Source organism: Phoca vitulina, unplaced genomic scaffold, assembly GCF_004348235.1.
Source record: "Phoca vitulina isolate PV1807 unplaced genomic scaffold, GSC_HSeal_1.0 scaffold25, whole genome shotgun sequence".
Taxonomy (NCBI): Eukaryota; Metazoa; Chordata; class Mammalia; order Carnivora; family Phocidae; genus Phoca; species Phoca vitulina.
The window spans coordinates 18,253,506-18,270,683 of NW_022589728.1; the positions used below are offsets into that span (position 1 = coordinate 18,253,506).

Genomic DNA, 17,178 nt, shown 5'->3' on the forward strand with positions numbered 1-17,178 from the left:
AGACTACTAAGAACAATTACATACCAACAAATGGGACAACCTAGAAGAAATGGATGAATTCCTAGAAACATACAATGTTACAAGAATGAATCAGGAAGAGAGAGAAAATCTGAATAGACCAATTACTAGTAAGGAAATTAAATCAGTAATCAGTCTCTTCAATCACTGGTCCTGGGCAAACTGGATAGCTACATGTGAAATGATGAAACTGAACCACTATCTTACACCATGTACAAAAATGAACTCAAAATGGATTAAAGACTTGAATGTAAGACCATAAAAAACTCCTAGAAGAAAATATAGGTAGTAAGCTTGTTGACATAAGCCTTAGCGATGTCTTTTTGGATCTGATTCCAAAGGCAAGCGAAACAAAAGCATAAGTAAACAAATGGGACTACATCAAACTGAACAGCTTCTGCACAGCAAAGGAAACCATTAATGAAATGAAAAGGCAACCTACTAAATAGAAGACATCTGCAAATCATATATTTAACAAGGGATTAATATCTAAAATATATAAAGAACTTACACAACTCAATAGCAAAAAAAAAAAAAAAATCAATTAAAAAAACAGGCAGAGGTTATGAATAGACATTTTTCCAAAGGAGACACATACAGATGGCCAACAGGTACACGAAAAGATGCTCAACATCACTAATCATCAAGGAAATGCAAATCAAAGCCATAATGAGATATCACCTTACACTTGTGAGGATGGCTATTATCAAAAAGATAAGAAATAACAAGTGTTGACGAGGATGCAGAGAAAGGGGAACTCTTGTACACTATTGGTGGGGATGTAAACCGGTACAGCCACTATGGAAAACAGTATGGAGGTTCCTCAAAAAATTAAAAATAAAGCTACTATATAATCTAGCAATTCCACTAATGGGTATCTATACACTGAAATGAAAACATTAATATGAAAAGATACATGATACCTATGTTTATTGCAGCATTATTTACTATAGACAAGATAACGGAAACAATCTCAGTGTCCATGAATGGATAAAGAAGAAATGATATATATGTACAATGCAACACTACTCAGCCATAGAAAAGAATTTAAATCTTGTCATTGCAACACATGGATGAACCTTACAAGTATTATGCTAAGTGAAATAAGGAAGAGAAAGACAAATACTGCCATGATTTCATTTAAATTTGGAGTCCAAAAAACAAAAACAAAAGAAACAAAGCTCCAACTCATAGAACCAGCTGGTGGCTGACAGAGGGGTGAGGATGTGGAGGTTCGAAATGGGTGCAGAGGATTAAGAGGTATAAACTGCCAGTTATAAGTCATGGGGATGTAATACACAGCATAGGGAATATAGTTAATAATCTTGTATTAACTTTGTAAGATAACAGATGGTAACTAGATTTATTGCAGTGATCATCCTGTAATGTACAGAAATGTTGAATCCCTATGTTGTACACCTGACACTAATATAATACTGTTAACATCAGTTATACTGAACAAATAAAAAAGAAAGTTTAGAACTCTCCAAATTGTGGACTAAATAAAACCCCTAGATTTGGAGAAAGAGAAAAATAAAAACTTTAGCTACTCTCTCTGAGTTATCAAATTATACTAGGCAAGCAATAGCCTACAACTGTAATTTAAGACATCATGCCCATCAACAGGGGCTCTAAAAAAACACCAAAATTTTAAAGATTTATAGAGCACCTAAAATGTAATGTGTGTAGAGTAACAGTAATATCATAGACACTTCGCAAATATTTTCTTGAAAAGTTGTGCATTAACTATTTTCTGATATAGGCATGTAAGTTAATGTCTATGGAAAATCATATTATCGAAACTCTGAAGTGAATATTCTCATAAAACGAACATTCATGTAATAACAATCTCAACACTACTTTGCAAATTTAGGTATTTATATGTCGGCTTTGCTTTCTCCAACTAGAACACAGCTTATCGTGCATTTGAATATGTGTAATATTTTCAAAAGCAATCTACACTTGTCTTGTTTGATCCTCAATCTCTCCATAAGGGACAATGGAGAGCGAAATAAACCTGATCTCTTTAAGCATACAGAACAATATTACAACAATTTTGTAATGAGAATCTACCATCTGAGGACAAAGGAAATTTCTTACCAGTATTCCCTTTAAATTTGTGTTTCCAAAAGTTTTGTACATCAAATTTAATCTACAAAAATAGTAATCCCAACTTTAATGATTTTTGTGATACTTGGTTCCCTAAGAATTTATATTTCACAGTCTACTAAACAGTACTTAAAGAAGTTGAGTCTCAGTGTTCAGAAATCTCTAAGTAAATGAATGTAGTCTTCTAAAATTATCTAATAGCAATTTAAACGCTTCATCATCACATGAAAGACTTTTGGGTTAGTAAGGAAGCAAAAGTTCCAAAAGTTTTTTTAAATCTCTTTTAACTGTACTTCCTGAAAATAATGGGAAAAAAGTTATCAAAAAATAGCAACTGTTCCTAGTTAAATGCCTTCCATTATTTTGACAGACATAAGACAAACTAAAATTTGACAATATATATGTACCAGAAATTGTTTCCTGTTCAGAATTTGGCCCCAATTTAAAACCCTTTCACTTAAAATACCAGGGCCTTATTCTGTCTTATTCCCATAATATTCCATGTGAATTTTAATAGATACTGCAGAACATTAGTAATAAAGTATAATATGATTGTTCCACCCACCTCAAATCTCTAGGAAATGATAATTTATCATTTGCACATTAGAAAAATAATACAAAGCAAAAATTAAAATTTCAAACTCCTAAAATATAACACTAAAAATATAATCCTTCTTAATAGCCTCTTTAAAGTGCCCAAAACTAAGATGGCTTAAAACCGTGTGAAGTATATACAGAGCTTTCTTTTAAGATAACCAAATTCACTATTACATACCATACAAACAACGGCAAAATTATTGTGAAGACTGAATTACCTCAAGACATCTAGAATCATCAATTCAACCAGTATAAATTCCCTGAAGGCAGGGGCTGTGTCTTAATTTGATTTTGTTTTCTTAATGTTTACCCAGTGCTTAGTACTTCATAAGCACATGCTAGTTGAATGAGTAAATGAAAAAAAAGAAGCACAGTTGACCCCTGAACAATGTGAGGGTTAGGGGGTACTGATCCCAGCACAGCTGAAAATCCACAGATAACTTTGGCTCTCCAAACACTTAACTACTAATAGGCTACAAGCCTACTGACAACATAAACATTCAACTAACTATTTTGTACATTACATGTATTATATGCTGTATTCTTACAATCAAGTAAACTAAAGAAAAAAAAGAAAATACACTTACAGTACTGTATCTACACTTATTGAAAAAAAATCCACATGTAAGTGGGCCTACTCAGTTCAAAGCAGTATTGTTTAAGGGTCAGCTGTACATGACAATTCACAAATATTATTTCACATTCTGAAAAATTTTCTAGGGGATTAATAATCTGATTTAAAACATGAAACAAATGAAATACCCAACAATGCAGAACATACCTCAATTTGCATCTTCAGATGTGTCTTGAAGTTTGACAACAAAGTGAGAAATATGGAAAGAGAAAGCTCAAAAACCTCTGGAACAGATGACACTCCATTTTTTGAGAGTGCAACACACAGATACTGCTTAATAGCATTAATAAACATCTCATTTGTCCTGAAAACAGGTCCTGCATTCTGCAGAATGGATAGAAGTAACTGCAATGAAAGAATCTTGGATCGTAACTCATGAGACCTAAAATGTAAAAAAGAAGGCACAGTATATGGACATATTTAGCATTATGGTAATAAAAGGCTGTTCCAAAGATATTTCCTGGTACCACAAAATTTCACAAACTTTTAAATGGAGAGGAACAGAAAACTCGACCACATAAAGTAGAGTACATGAATAAGCTTTGCCACTAGTAATGGGTAGTTCCACTTATGATCTCAAGTACCACATAATTTCACAAACTTTTTATATGGAAAAGCAATCATTCACACATATTTAAAATCAAGCTACTGTTCCTTTGGACACTAAATATAAAGATTTATTCCTTGTTCTTTTCTTTCACAAGCATATTTCACCTTTTAGAAATCATCATAATCTTCCCAGATTATATGCCATATTTAGTATATGTATATATATACATATACATAATATATAATATTTAATAGTTTAGTATATAATGTACTTTTTCCCTACGTATGCTACTCAAAAACCCTAAACAAAATTAAAAGTTTTGGTTGCATGAACAAGTTGTAGGACTACTTCAAGCTTATTTTTTCAATAACCATTTAAAGTTCTTTTCTTTTTTGAAATACAGAGGCTTTTAGAACATTTATCTCTCTTAATAGTTTACCCATTTATTCTATATATTTTAATAATGAAAAGCAAAAAAACTCCCTTTCAGCTTAAATTTTCACTTTTTTCTGATCAATATACTATGCTATATTCTGATCAGTATCTAGCATTGTAATTATCAGATTTCACAACATATAATTTTTCTCCCATTGACAGGCCTCTTAAGGCCAACAGACCAAGAAGATTGGATCCCATGCAACTTTTCAAATACAGAACACATTTACATGCTCTAGGAGCTAATTCTTTTATTTTTTCCAAATGCTGTATCAGTTACATTCACACCACAGATAATTAAGTTTACTTAACTGTTCCTGATTTCTACCTTAAAAATTTTATGGTTTTTAAGGGTCAAGTATTTCAAGAACCTAAGAAACTCTAACAAGAAATATTTAATTTCATGTAAATGGGAATCACAAAAATATTACCATCTTTGAAATACAACTTCCAATAATATCATTACTTGCTACTACATATCAACTTTCCAAGATGGCTATGTGCAGCAAATATAGTTATTAACAAAGGGAAAAAAAAAGCTTAAATCAAGTTAGAAACAGTACGAGGTTAGATTATGAATAGCCCGGAAAATATGGTATGGGTTAAGTATCTCCCCTTCATGTTGAAGCCTTCCAAGGCTTTTATATTACGACTATTTCCTAGTCTAGCTAATTTATTATCTTTTCTGCTCAATTCCAGTAGTTATTACAACCTGCAGCTTACTGTTATCTAACACATAAATTTTTGTTGTAGGTTTTATTTTTGTATCCCCAGCTCTAACAAAATGCCTTGTACATAGTAAGTGCTCAATATAACTCATGGATTTATTCATGCACCCATCTAAACATTTATTAAGTACCTACTATCTATAAAGCATTAATTAATGAAGAAATGATCAAATGATTGTCTTATGACACAATCAAGTACACTTTTATAGGCAAAAGAAGCTAGAAATTTCAGGCCTGCAGATTTTCACGGGGTAGTTTCAAATTATAATTCAAGCTTAACGAACATTTCCTGGAACATCATCTTAGCAAGATCACAAAATATCAAGAGAAGAAAGGCAAAAAAGAAAATTATGTAACTACAAGTCATTAATTTTGGGGGAAAAATCATTTAAGATAGGAACCACATATTTTCTTTTGGAAAATGAACAGTTTCTAGGGGTGGAAAATTTGATTTCTTCTGTATTCAATTCTTTTATCTATCTATCTATCTATCTATCTATCTATCTATCTATCTATTTATTTATTTATTTGAGAGAGAGAGAGAGAGTGAGAGAGAGAGCGCAAGAGGGGGTAGGGTTAGAGGGAGAAGCAGACTCCCCGCCGAGCAGGGAGCCCGAAGTGGGACTCGATCCCGGAACTCTGGGACCATGACCTGAGCCGAAGGCAGTTGCTTAACCAACTGAGCCACCCAGGCGCCCCTCTTCTGTATTCAATTCTAATGTTTAATGTTCCTGATGACCAAAAAGGTCTTTTTTATGTTCAAACAAAATTTCCTAATATTTGGTTTAAGTCTACTGAGTAGGAGGAAAATTAATTTACATTATTTCTCATAAGATTCCTTTGTAATATTAAAGATTGCAGCTCTCCAAAAATAAGAATCCTTTGTAATATTAAAGATTGAAGCTCTCCAAAACTAGATTACTCTTTATATAGTGCTAAAGGAAAGCCCCCTGCCATAGAGTACTCCTTAAAATCATGTATTTTCTTTTGTTTTCTTTTCATTTTGGGCACTTTAAAGAATTATTTTTCTGCTTATTAATATTTTTTCAAGTCACATTTTTAAACAGTTGATTTGGAAAAGTAAACATCTGAGACTTTTAAGGTTAATAACATTTTTAAATCATGGCAAAGATGGCCTTCAGCAATAACACTAAATTCTTATTTCCACCTTCAACAATTCGGAATGAGATGGTTATTTTTCCTGTCATAGTGAAAATAAGAAATTGAAAAAATTTTGAATATATTCTTATTACACAGGGTATAGTCAACTTTATATTGCAATCTGAACAACCTTCATCCTTTTTCTGTAGAGTTTATATTTTCAAAATAAAGAAAAATCAGTGTTATATTTCTGACTCTCAGGATTTGGGCCTAAAAAGATTTTAGAATTTTAGGTTTAGGGCTTAAAAGATGTTTCTCATTGAATCAGTACAATGTGACAAAATAAAACTATAGAAAACAGAACAAATGTGGTTTCCCAAAACTTACAAAGTTTTTCTTTTCTCCCCAAACTTAATAAAGTTTTTATGGTAACTGTCTCTCGTCTTTCTTCTTAGGTGACATTTAGAAACCGGAATGCTCTAGAGTTTTTAAAAAATGAAGTAGTGCTTACATTTTCCCCCTATTTCAATATCCTTTTCACCAAGCCGCTCAGGCCAAGCCACCTTTAAGATTTCTTTCTACAGAAATTTCTCCTAAATTGTCATGCTGCATTACACCATGCTGCAACATTAGGGAGGCATGGCTCTCCAATAGTGCCCAAACTCAGTCTCAAGCAAGAATTAGTTACATTTGACTCATATGAAATGAAAGATATTTGGTGACTTATGACTTACAAAAATGGCACTTTCCTACAGTTTAAACTAATATATTTGACAGGAATCAGACAAGTGACTCCTAGCTCAAAGTACTTCCTGCTTCCCACAGAGAAAGGTATCACATCAGAGCATTTTTCAGACCTTAATGAATATGCAGTATCTTTCGTTATAAATTTTAGAATTCATTTCTCTTAGGTTTTATTACCTTTCAACTGGTAGCTTTCAGAAACCTAGCATGAGGCTAAATGTAACAGGGCTACACTTACTCCAAAGTTACTCATGATACTGAAATAAGAGTTCTTTCAATTGTTCAACCAGGCACAATTCTCTAATACTGTTGGTATGCTTTGGGAAACAGTGTAAGGTATCTAGCAATTTTCGAACTGTTTTTCAAATACATTTTTTAAAAAGCAAAATAACCCTAAAATATATTTTTGAGAGTTCTATGGGGCAAAAAAACAAAAGAAAATCCAAAGACTACCTTATAGTAAGTTTCAAGCTTAAAAAACTATTTGTCAAGCAGAATAGGTAATGACTTACTTTGGATCTGGTGGTCCATCTGACAGTGGTTTCATGGACAGTTTACACAATGACCTGAATACTAGAAAGGCATCCTTTTGTAAAATGTGGGAAAACTTAGCACCAGGTGAAGGTCCTGAAGAATTTCCAGATTCCTAAACAAATTAAGATACCATGTAAATAAAGACATTTGCCAGTGTAAAATCATTTCAACCTTCCATATATTTTATTCAGTTCAGTAATTAATGGAGGGGGTTCTGTTGGAGGAGAAACCTGATGAGGAATTTGCCACACTGTTTCTCTTTAATCTGACATACCACCCTCCTCCCCAGCAATAAATTAATACCTTAAAAAAGAAATTCTTTTTTTTAAATAAAGATTTTTATTTATTTAACAGAGGAAGAAAGAGAGAGAGCACAAACGGGGGAGTGGCAGAGGGAGAGGGAGAGGGAGAAGCAGATTCCCCGCTGAGCAGGGAGCCCGATCCCACGACCCCAGGATCATCACCTGAGCCGAAGGCAGAAGCTCAACTGACTGTGCCACCCAGGCACCCCAAAAAATAAATTCTTTAAAAATATTCTCTTTGCCACCAAAAAAAACTCTTGAAATTTATCCAGTTCATACCATTACTAACAAAATCTAGCACATCATGCCCTGACAAGATATCAATAGCGGGGAGCATAGAGAAGATGTGAACATACATGAAACAGCTTAGAGTTGGCAAGTTAACTATCAATATATTCAGGGAATAAACTGCTTTGATTTATATCAATAAGAAAAACCCAAGTTTTTATTTTCCCAAATTATAATCAGCCAGCAGATCAACTAGATATATTCACCACAAGGTGCTGGTAGCCTATAAATCTATAAGATTAACTGGATACCCCCTGCCCCCCATTTATACCTGAGTATCATTGGAAGAGACAGACAATCTGTCATCAGGTAAAGACGGTGTATATGCAACAGAAATTGGTGTTCCTGGAATTCCATTTGCTTGAATATTTTCACTGTCGCTACCATCCTCTATACTTCCAATGTTGCCATCTGCACTTGCATTTATAGTAGTCCTTTCTCCCATATCTAAAATGGTAAGAATAAAAAAACATGCAAATATATCTGACTTAACTGAAGTGTACTGAAAAAGCATAAAGAGTATTTAAAACGCAACAGTGGCAAAAAAGCAATGTGAAACAGTATGTATTGGCACCATTTAAAGGTTAGCATACTTAGTAGTAAGTATGCATTTGGAATACATCCAAATATAATCCTTAAGTAGCTCTAGCTAGGAAACACACTCAGCTGCTTATCAAAGGCTAACTGGTATGTGCCCAAACAGAAGCTTTCTTTTGGTCTATATTATCATTTACTAAACTTGGTTCTAATGAATGCTAATGCCTTAAGATGTTAACAGAGATTCTTAAAAAAAATATCCCATTATCAAGTAAGTTAGAGATATGCTGGGAAATAGCTTTCCTTATTACAGTTTTTAATTTGCTCTCTAAAGGGAATATATAATACGCAGTGTTTCCAAAATTTATTTTACCATGAGCCCCTCTTCCTCTTTTTAGAATACCCATTAATAACTCTAATAATATATTCTTAAGAACACAGATATGGAAAAAATGGCTACACCCCTGAGTACTTTTCAGCATGTCACTCTTGAGTAATCATACTTCTAATTAATATGAACAGAAATAAATGTTCCAGTAGAACAAAGAGATAATGCAAATAATATCTAGTTTCATAACTATTCTAGGTGTACTGTATGTTATTTAAAAAAAGAAATACATACTTATCTGTGGCCATAACTCAGCCATCTGGCAGAAAATTGCTCATTTCATGCTACCAATTAAAAGAGAACTATAAGCAAAGGAAACATACTATACTATAAGGAGCAGATTTTGGAATATGAAAGACCTGTGTTTCAATCATGTCTCCCCATTTAACTGGATAATTTATTTCATCTTTCTTTGCCTCAGTTTCTTCATCAGCAACAAAGATAATAATGTTCGTGAGGAATCACCAAAACACACATACCCTACATACGCCCAATACATAAAGAACACAACTAATTCTAAATCAGTGGTAGCTATTATTTTGTCTATAACTGATAATATGTGCCCAATTTTTGGCTAATTCGGTAATGAAAAGAATATATCTGGTGTCCCAACTCTGAAACTGCTTTCTGCTCTCCCAATTAGAACACCCTGGATAGTTTAAACTGGATGATTTCAAAGTATGTTTTACAATTAACAACTGGTACATGAAAAAGATATTCATTGATAAAATATATTTGGGAAACTCTGCATGACACAAAACAGTTTTCCTAGTGGGCCTTTTGGATCTTTAACATGCTAATATTAGACATGCTTAATACTATTACAACTTTTAATATATATATAATATGCATAATATATATGTATGTATTAATGTGCTAAATACTGCTGCAGCTTTTAAAAGACATATTATTTATTATATATATCTTACATATATAAAAATGTTTAATATGCAAAGAGTTCTCTGGAAGAAGTCATAAAAAATTTAATAATGAATATCAGAAAATGATAACTGTCCTCAAAGCACTTATTCCATTTTCTGTCAATACCCAATTACATCTCCTCCCACTGCCCTTCCTCCACCTTCCCTTAACAAACAAACAAACAAATTACCTACTTAGCTAAGAAGTAGGTAACTTAACATAGGCTACTTCAGTCTCCCTTGTCCCACCATAAAGTTCCCTGACATCAACAATAATCTTTCTCTTTCCTCTCATTTCAGGGGAAAAAATATTCCTTTGTACTTCTAAAGTGAACTATTCATTCACCCTCAAACCCATCTCTTCTTGCATTCATTAATATCTTCCCCCCAACTCAAGTTTTTTCTTGCAACATTACATTTTCAATTTCATGTATATGACTGATCTTCTCCAATACTTATTAACATATTCAAATCTTTTCACTGAAAAAAAAAATCTTCCTTCAACTCTTGCTACACCTCTGCTCCTGTCCATTTTTATCCTTTTTTCACATTTCTGAGAGGAATAATCAATATTCATTGATGATACTTTCCTTCCTCCCTTCCTAGGAAATTTTTCAAAAGAACTGAAAACATTCTTCACTTTACTGCTTCCTACAAGTTAACTTAAAATCTCTCAATTTTCTCATTGTAAAAAAGGAAATAGTAACAGCACCTAAATATCCCAGTGTTTGGGGAGGATTAATTGAATAAATGTAAGTAAAGCACATAAAATCATTTGGGATACACAGAAAGTACTTAATAGAGTTAGATATTATTATTCTCTATGTCTTCTCCTCTAATTCTCCCTCTCTAATTGTCTCCTAAATATAAGTGCAGACTTCTGTTTTCAAGGTGCTAAATTGAGTCCACTAAAAATTAACTTCTCCTTTGATAAATCCCATTGAAATTACTAGGAAAAATATAAATAAACAAGAGACAAATGTAATGTTTTTAACATTACTGCTATATTTACCAGTAAGTTTTCATAATTGCTGATCTGGTATTTTTCAATGGTATGAAAAAATTCAAGTTAATCCTGACTTAAAAAACAAAAGTAAAATCACATCCAGGCACACACACACTCTGATAGAGTATCCTCCAAAATCCACCAGCAATTATCAAACTTACTGGTGAAATACAAGAGTAATGTTAAAAACAAAATGAGGTTCCTTGCCATCATTAACACTATTCAATATTTTCTAGAGGTTCAAACAAATGTTCCGTAACAGAAACAAAAGAACAAAAATGAGGAATAAATACTGTAAAAGAACAAAGACAAAATACATTATTCACCTAGAAAAACCCAAGATAATGAAATAAAGTTTTAGAAACAACAGGAGTTTAGAAAGTGAGTAACTACGAGATAAATATGGAAAAATGACGGTTTTTCTATATTCCAATTAAATTAGGAAGTGGGAGCTTTTTGTGGCCATTGCTGAAGTGCCAGCAACCAAAATGAAGTTCAATCCCTTTGTGACTTCTGACCAGAGCAAGAAGAGTAAAAGGCATTTCAATGCACCTTCCCACATTCACAGGAAGATGATGTCTTCCCTCCTTTCCAAAAAGCTGAGACAGAAGTACAACATTCAATCCATGCCCATTCATTCAAAAGGATGCTGAAGTACAATTTGTGCGAGGATACCACAAAGGTCAGCAAATTGACAAAGTAGTGCAGGTTTACAGGAAGAAATACATCATCTACACTGAATAAGTACCACGAGACAAGGCTCATGGTACAACTGTCCATGTGGGCATTCACCCTAGCAACGTAGTCAGCACGAGACTAACACTGGACAGAGACAGCAAAAAGATCCTTGAACGTAAAGCCAAATCTCACCAAGTAGAAAAGGAAAAAGGGCAAATATAAGGCAGAAACAATTGAGAAGATGCAGGAATAAAGTAATTTTATATACAACGTTAATAAAAACTGTTAAAATTAAAAAAAAATAAATTAGGAAGTGAGAAAAAAAGAGTCATCCAAAATACTACCGAAACTAAAACAAAAAACATAGAAATAATTAAACAGGAAATGTGCAAGAGCAAAAGGAAGAAAACAATGAAATTTTACTGAGTGACATAAAAGATCTGACTGAATGAACTTATACTTCTGGATAAGAAGGTTCAATACTTCAAATAAGATATATCTCCCCAAGTTAACTTATAAACACAATACAATTCTAATCACTAAATAAACCTTTTTTTTTTTTTTAACTTAATAAACTGGTTCTAAAGTCATGTAGAAGAATACATTTAATAGATGTTTAAAAGAATTGGCAGGGGTGGGGGGACTTGCACTACAAAGATCAAAGTGTACTGTAAAATTAAAATATTTTAAACAATTCAACACTGGATACAATAAATAGCTCAATGTTACTGTACAGAAAACTCAAACAGAATCACGCAGGATAAAACTGGCATTTCAAATTAATTGGGAAAGGACGGATTCTATATAACCATTTCAGATGAATTAAAGATCTAAATTCAAAAAATAAAAACAAAAGTATTAGAAAAATGTATGGCAGAATATTTCTGTAATTTTAGGGTGGTAAAATCCATCCTAAGCAAGGCAAAAACAGAAATTCACGAAAAAAAGGACAATATTTATTACATTTTCTATGTGTGGTCAAATATCTGCTCAGAACAATAACATATGCAAAGGCTAAACAAAATGAAAACAAAGACTGACTAGAAAAAAATATTTACAATACACTGAGTAAGGGCTAATTTCTTGATGTGAATAAACCATGAAATAAGAACAAAAAAAACCCAAAAAAGGAAAAACAGGCAAAAGTCATGAATAGGCAATTCAGAAAGTATAAATAGCCTATAGATATTCAGCTGGACCAAGAAACTGCCAATATTTACCTACAAAAATAATGAATGCTCCCTGCAAGTGGTCAAAGAAACACAAATTACAACAGTAAGATATAATCCATCTAGTAAAGTGATATTAAACAAAGCAGATTATATAAATTTAAATGCCCATATGCCTTGATCAAAGTATTTTTTTAAAGTATTCTTTTTTTATAAATTTATCCTAAAGTGTTAAAAGATATCTATAACAAGAATGCTCCTCAGAGTTTATAAAAAAGCAAAAACTTGGAAATAATCTAAATGTTAGCATTAATAGGAGATTATTTAAATAAATTATGGACCATCTACGTAATGAATTAGAAACTGACATAAAATGGGAACTACAGAATGTGAAAGAGCAGATTATAAAACAGTAAGTGTAGTATGTTCCCATTTAGATTTATGTATACAGGCATTCATGAACAGTATTTTTTAAAAAAAATTTTGCAGAGCAAAAATACACCATATCAAAATTAAAAGACTTGGGCGAATAATAAACTGAGAGAAAATATTTGTAAAATATATCACAGAACCCTAATATAAAAAAGACTTTTAAAAACTAAGGGAAAAAAATCACGTATTAGATAGAGGGCTAGTATCCAAGATCTATAAAGCACTTACCAAACTCAACACCCAAAGAACAAATAATCCAATCAAGAAATGGGCAGAAGACATGAACAGACTTTTCTCCAAAGAAGACATACAAATGGCCAACAGACACAGGAAAAAATGCTCAACATCGGTCGGCATTAGGGAAATCCAAATCAAAACCTCAATGAGATACCACCTCACACCAGTCAGAATGGCTAAAATTAACAAGTCAGGAGACGACAGATGTTGGCGAGGATGCGGAGAAAGGGGGACCCTCCTACACTGTTGGTGGGAATGCAAGCTGGTGCAGCCACTCTGGAAAACAGTATGGAGGTTCCTCAAAAAGTTGAAAATAGAGCTACCCTATGACCCAGCAATTGCACTACTGGGTATTTACCCCAAAGATACAAATGTAGTGATCCAAAGGGGACCTGCACCCCAATGTTTATAGCAGCAATGTCCACAATAGCCAAACTATGGAAAGAGCCCAGATGTCCATCAACAGATGCATGGATAAAGAAGATGTGGTGTGTGTGTACACACACATACACACACAATGGAATATTACTGAGCCATCAAAAAAATGAAATCTTGCCATTTGCAAGACATGGATGGAATTAGAGGGTATTATGCTAAGCAAAATAAGTCAATCAGAGAAAGACAATTATCATATGATCTCACTGATATGTGGAATTTAAGAACAAAACAGAGGATCATAGGGGAAGAGAGAAAAAAATAGAACAAGACAAAACCAGAGAGGGAGACAAACCATAAGAGACTCTTAATCACAGGAAACAAACTGAAGGTTGCTGCAGGGGCGAGGGGTGGAGGGATGGGGTTAACTGGATGATGGACATTAAGGAGGGCACATGATGTAATGAGCATTGGGTGTTATATAAGAGTGATGAATCACAGGCCTGTACCTCTGAAACCAGTAATATATGTTAATTAATTGAATTTAAATAAGAAAATGTTTTTTAAAAAAGGCTAAGTAGAAAGAACAAAGGGAATCTGAGAGGAGGTTAATATATTCAATTAGTAGTAATAAAAGCAAACAAAAACACTGTCCCTTCTTGTTGTAATTTATAACTAATAACCAGCTCCAAGGCAAACTGGCACGTGCTTTTCAAGGTGAAAGTAATACAATAAAGGAAGAAAAAAGAAGAAAATCATAAAACTTTATAAAGCCTACATGGGTCCTGGTAGATTGTAAAGATGGCCAGAGATTTTTCCTATCCTTGTATAAATGATCTTTTTGCTAAGTGAGCTGCAACTATTCCCTTAAAAAGGTGGAGTTTCTGTCTCCATAAATTGTCTCTGGAATTGGCAATATGACTTGCTTTGCCTAATGGTTCATTTAAAAAAAAAAAAAAATGTGACTCAGGCAAAGATTTGAAAAGTGCTTGTAACTTGGGCTTTACTCTGGCTTGCAGCTCTTTGGAACTTTAAAACCACTGTATAAAGAAGCCTGGAAATCAGAGATTAAGGAAAGCTCAGACAAGAAGCCCTATTTAATCCCTCCAGTAACCAAATTAATCACTCTGCCAACCAGTAGATATGTGGGTGAGGCCATCAGAGGCCATCAAGCCCCAGCCTAGCAGGCCCAGATCAGATCAGAAGACCCACACAGCTAACCAACAGAACTATGAATTTGATAAATGTTCATTGTTTTAAGACCCCAAGTTTTGGGGTGTTTTAATAGGAACAGCTGATACAGTAATTTTATCCACTATCTTAGTTTGATTAAAATTCAGAAGGATAAAAAGTATTTTGAAACAAGTATTAAAAATAATAAAACAGTTTTTATTAAACAAAAATGTAAAACTTACAGTTTTTCTCATATCCATTCTTCATTATCTCTGGGCTTCTGCTATTAGACATATCTTCCTACTTTGCTTACTTTTCCAAGAAAGAATTTTTCTCAGAAAGATATCCTTCACTTTCAAAATTGGTCCAATAATTTCTTACTGGATTCCAGGAGAACCCTGAACACACCTCTATTCCAGGGCTTACAATATTGACATTATCTATTAATGTGACTTTTTCCCTCACTAGATTTTAGACCCTTGAAAGTCAGGAAGATGTCTTGTCGTTGAAGCTCTAATATGCAGTCTGGCATTAAATATTTTTAAATAGTAGATATTGAATCTATGTTATTGAGTTGAATTTACTAGCACAGGTTCTCTGATTTGGCTGATACACAGCAGTCAGAGAGAGCCTAGGTAGGTTACAGGAGTAAATAGATACTCAACTAGAATTTATTTTAAAAAAAGTTAATATAGAGCAGGTTGAGGTTTTTGCTGTGGGAAGAAGGCACTGAGCATGTTTTCAGAATTCAAACTAAGTCAGAAAGATTCACAGTTCAAGAAATACAAAGTAGAGCTGGTTATTAAGAAACACTGAAGTGACATGAACAAAGGGGATCTGAGGCACATGTGGTTTGAAGTATTTGCTGCCTCTTACTTGCCTGTTCTACACATGGAGCAGCAGCCTTGCAGAAGAAGTTTCTTTCTGAGCAGCAGGAAGTGTTGGCCTTACAGGAAGACCTCACAGTAATTTTGTAAACAAACAAACCCCCAAAAACAAAAGGTGGAAGAACCAGTCAGTGATCGCCAAGAAGAATAATGGGAGAAATGAAAGATCTTGAAAGAAAATGCTCATGAAATGGCTTAGTAAAAGTAAGTGCTTTGGGTTTTGAAGCTTAAGAAAATGTAAATGGTGCAACAGAAAGAAAGGTTAAAATGAAGAGAGAAGGAAGAAAAATGAAAATATGAGGGTATCAATAACCAAAAATTCTAAAGACCAGTATTTGTCATGAATTACATATACATCAAAACTGATTAAGCATCAAATTAAATAAGAATGCTATACAAAAAAAAAAAACCTAAGGGAAAAAGCAAGAATAACAAAGATTAAAACCTGACAGAATGAACAAAAGACATGAATAGATGATTCACTAAAAAAAGAAATACAATGGCCCTTATGTTTGAGAAGATATTTAATTTCACTCATAGAGAAATGCAAATTAAAACCAAGCTAAGAAGTGGATAAAGAAGATGAGGTATACATACACAATGGAATATTACTTAGCCATAAAAAAGAATAAAGTCGTGCCATTTGCAACAACAGGGATGGATCTAGACGGTATTACGCTAAGTGAAATAAGTCAGTGAGAGAAAGACAAATACCATTTGATTTCACTCATATGTGGAACTTAAGAAACAAAACAAATGAACAAAGAAAAAAAGAGACAGACAAAAAAAACAGACTCTATTTAAATAAAGAGAACTGGTAGTTACCAGAGAGGAAGGGGGATGGGTGAAATTAGGTAAAGGGGATTAAGAATACACTTATCATGAGCCCTGAGTAATGTATGGAATTGTTGAATCACCATATTGTACACCTGAAACTAATACAACACTAAACATTAAATATACTAGAATTAAAAAAAAATAAACTAAGATACATTTCTCACCTAACAGGTTGGCAAAAATTCAAAACTTTAAATTCCACTGGCAATTATGGAGAAAAAGGCACTCTTACACATTGCTGGTAAGAGTGCAAAATTCCCCCCCCCCCCAAAAAAAGAGTGCATAATGGCACAATACCTATGAAGGGAAATTCAGCAATAGCTAATTAATCTTCATATTCATTTACCACTTGACCCAGTAATCTCACTTCTATGAATCTTTCCTCAAGATAAATCCCCACAAATATGAAACAACACAGATGTACAAGGCTATTCACTGCAGCATTACCTGTAATAGCAAAGCACTGGAAACAACCAAATTTCCTGTCAGTAAGGGACTG

The 17,178-nt window shown here is 33.3% G+C and overlaps 1 protein-coding gene and 1 pseudogene across 1 annotated transcript in view; one reads left to right on the forward strand and one right to left on the reverse strand.

Moving 5' to 3' along the window:
• ARFGEF1 (ADP ribosylation factor guanine nucleotide exchange factor 1) overlaps positions 1 to 17,178 on the reverse strand; it is a 144,392-nt gene that overhangs the window by 62,338 nt on the left and 64,876 nt on the right. The window contains exons 8-10 of the mRNA XM_032421730.1: positions 8,312 to 8,487; positions 7,429 to 7,562; positions 3,506 to 3,740 (exon numbers count right to left, since the gene is read on the reverse strand). Coding sequence (XP_032277621.1) covers positions 3,506 to 3,740; positions 7,429 to 7,562; positions 8,312 to 8,487 — 545 coding nt within the window. The remainder of the gene's footprint in view (positions 1 to 3,505; positions 3,741 to 7,428; positions 7,563 to 8,311; positions 8,488 to 17,178) is intronic.
• Positions 8,505 to 11,822, forward strand: LOC116643017 (annotated as a pseudogene).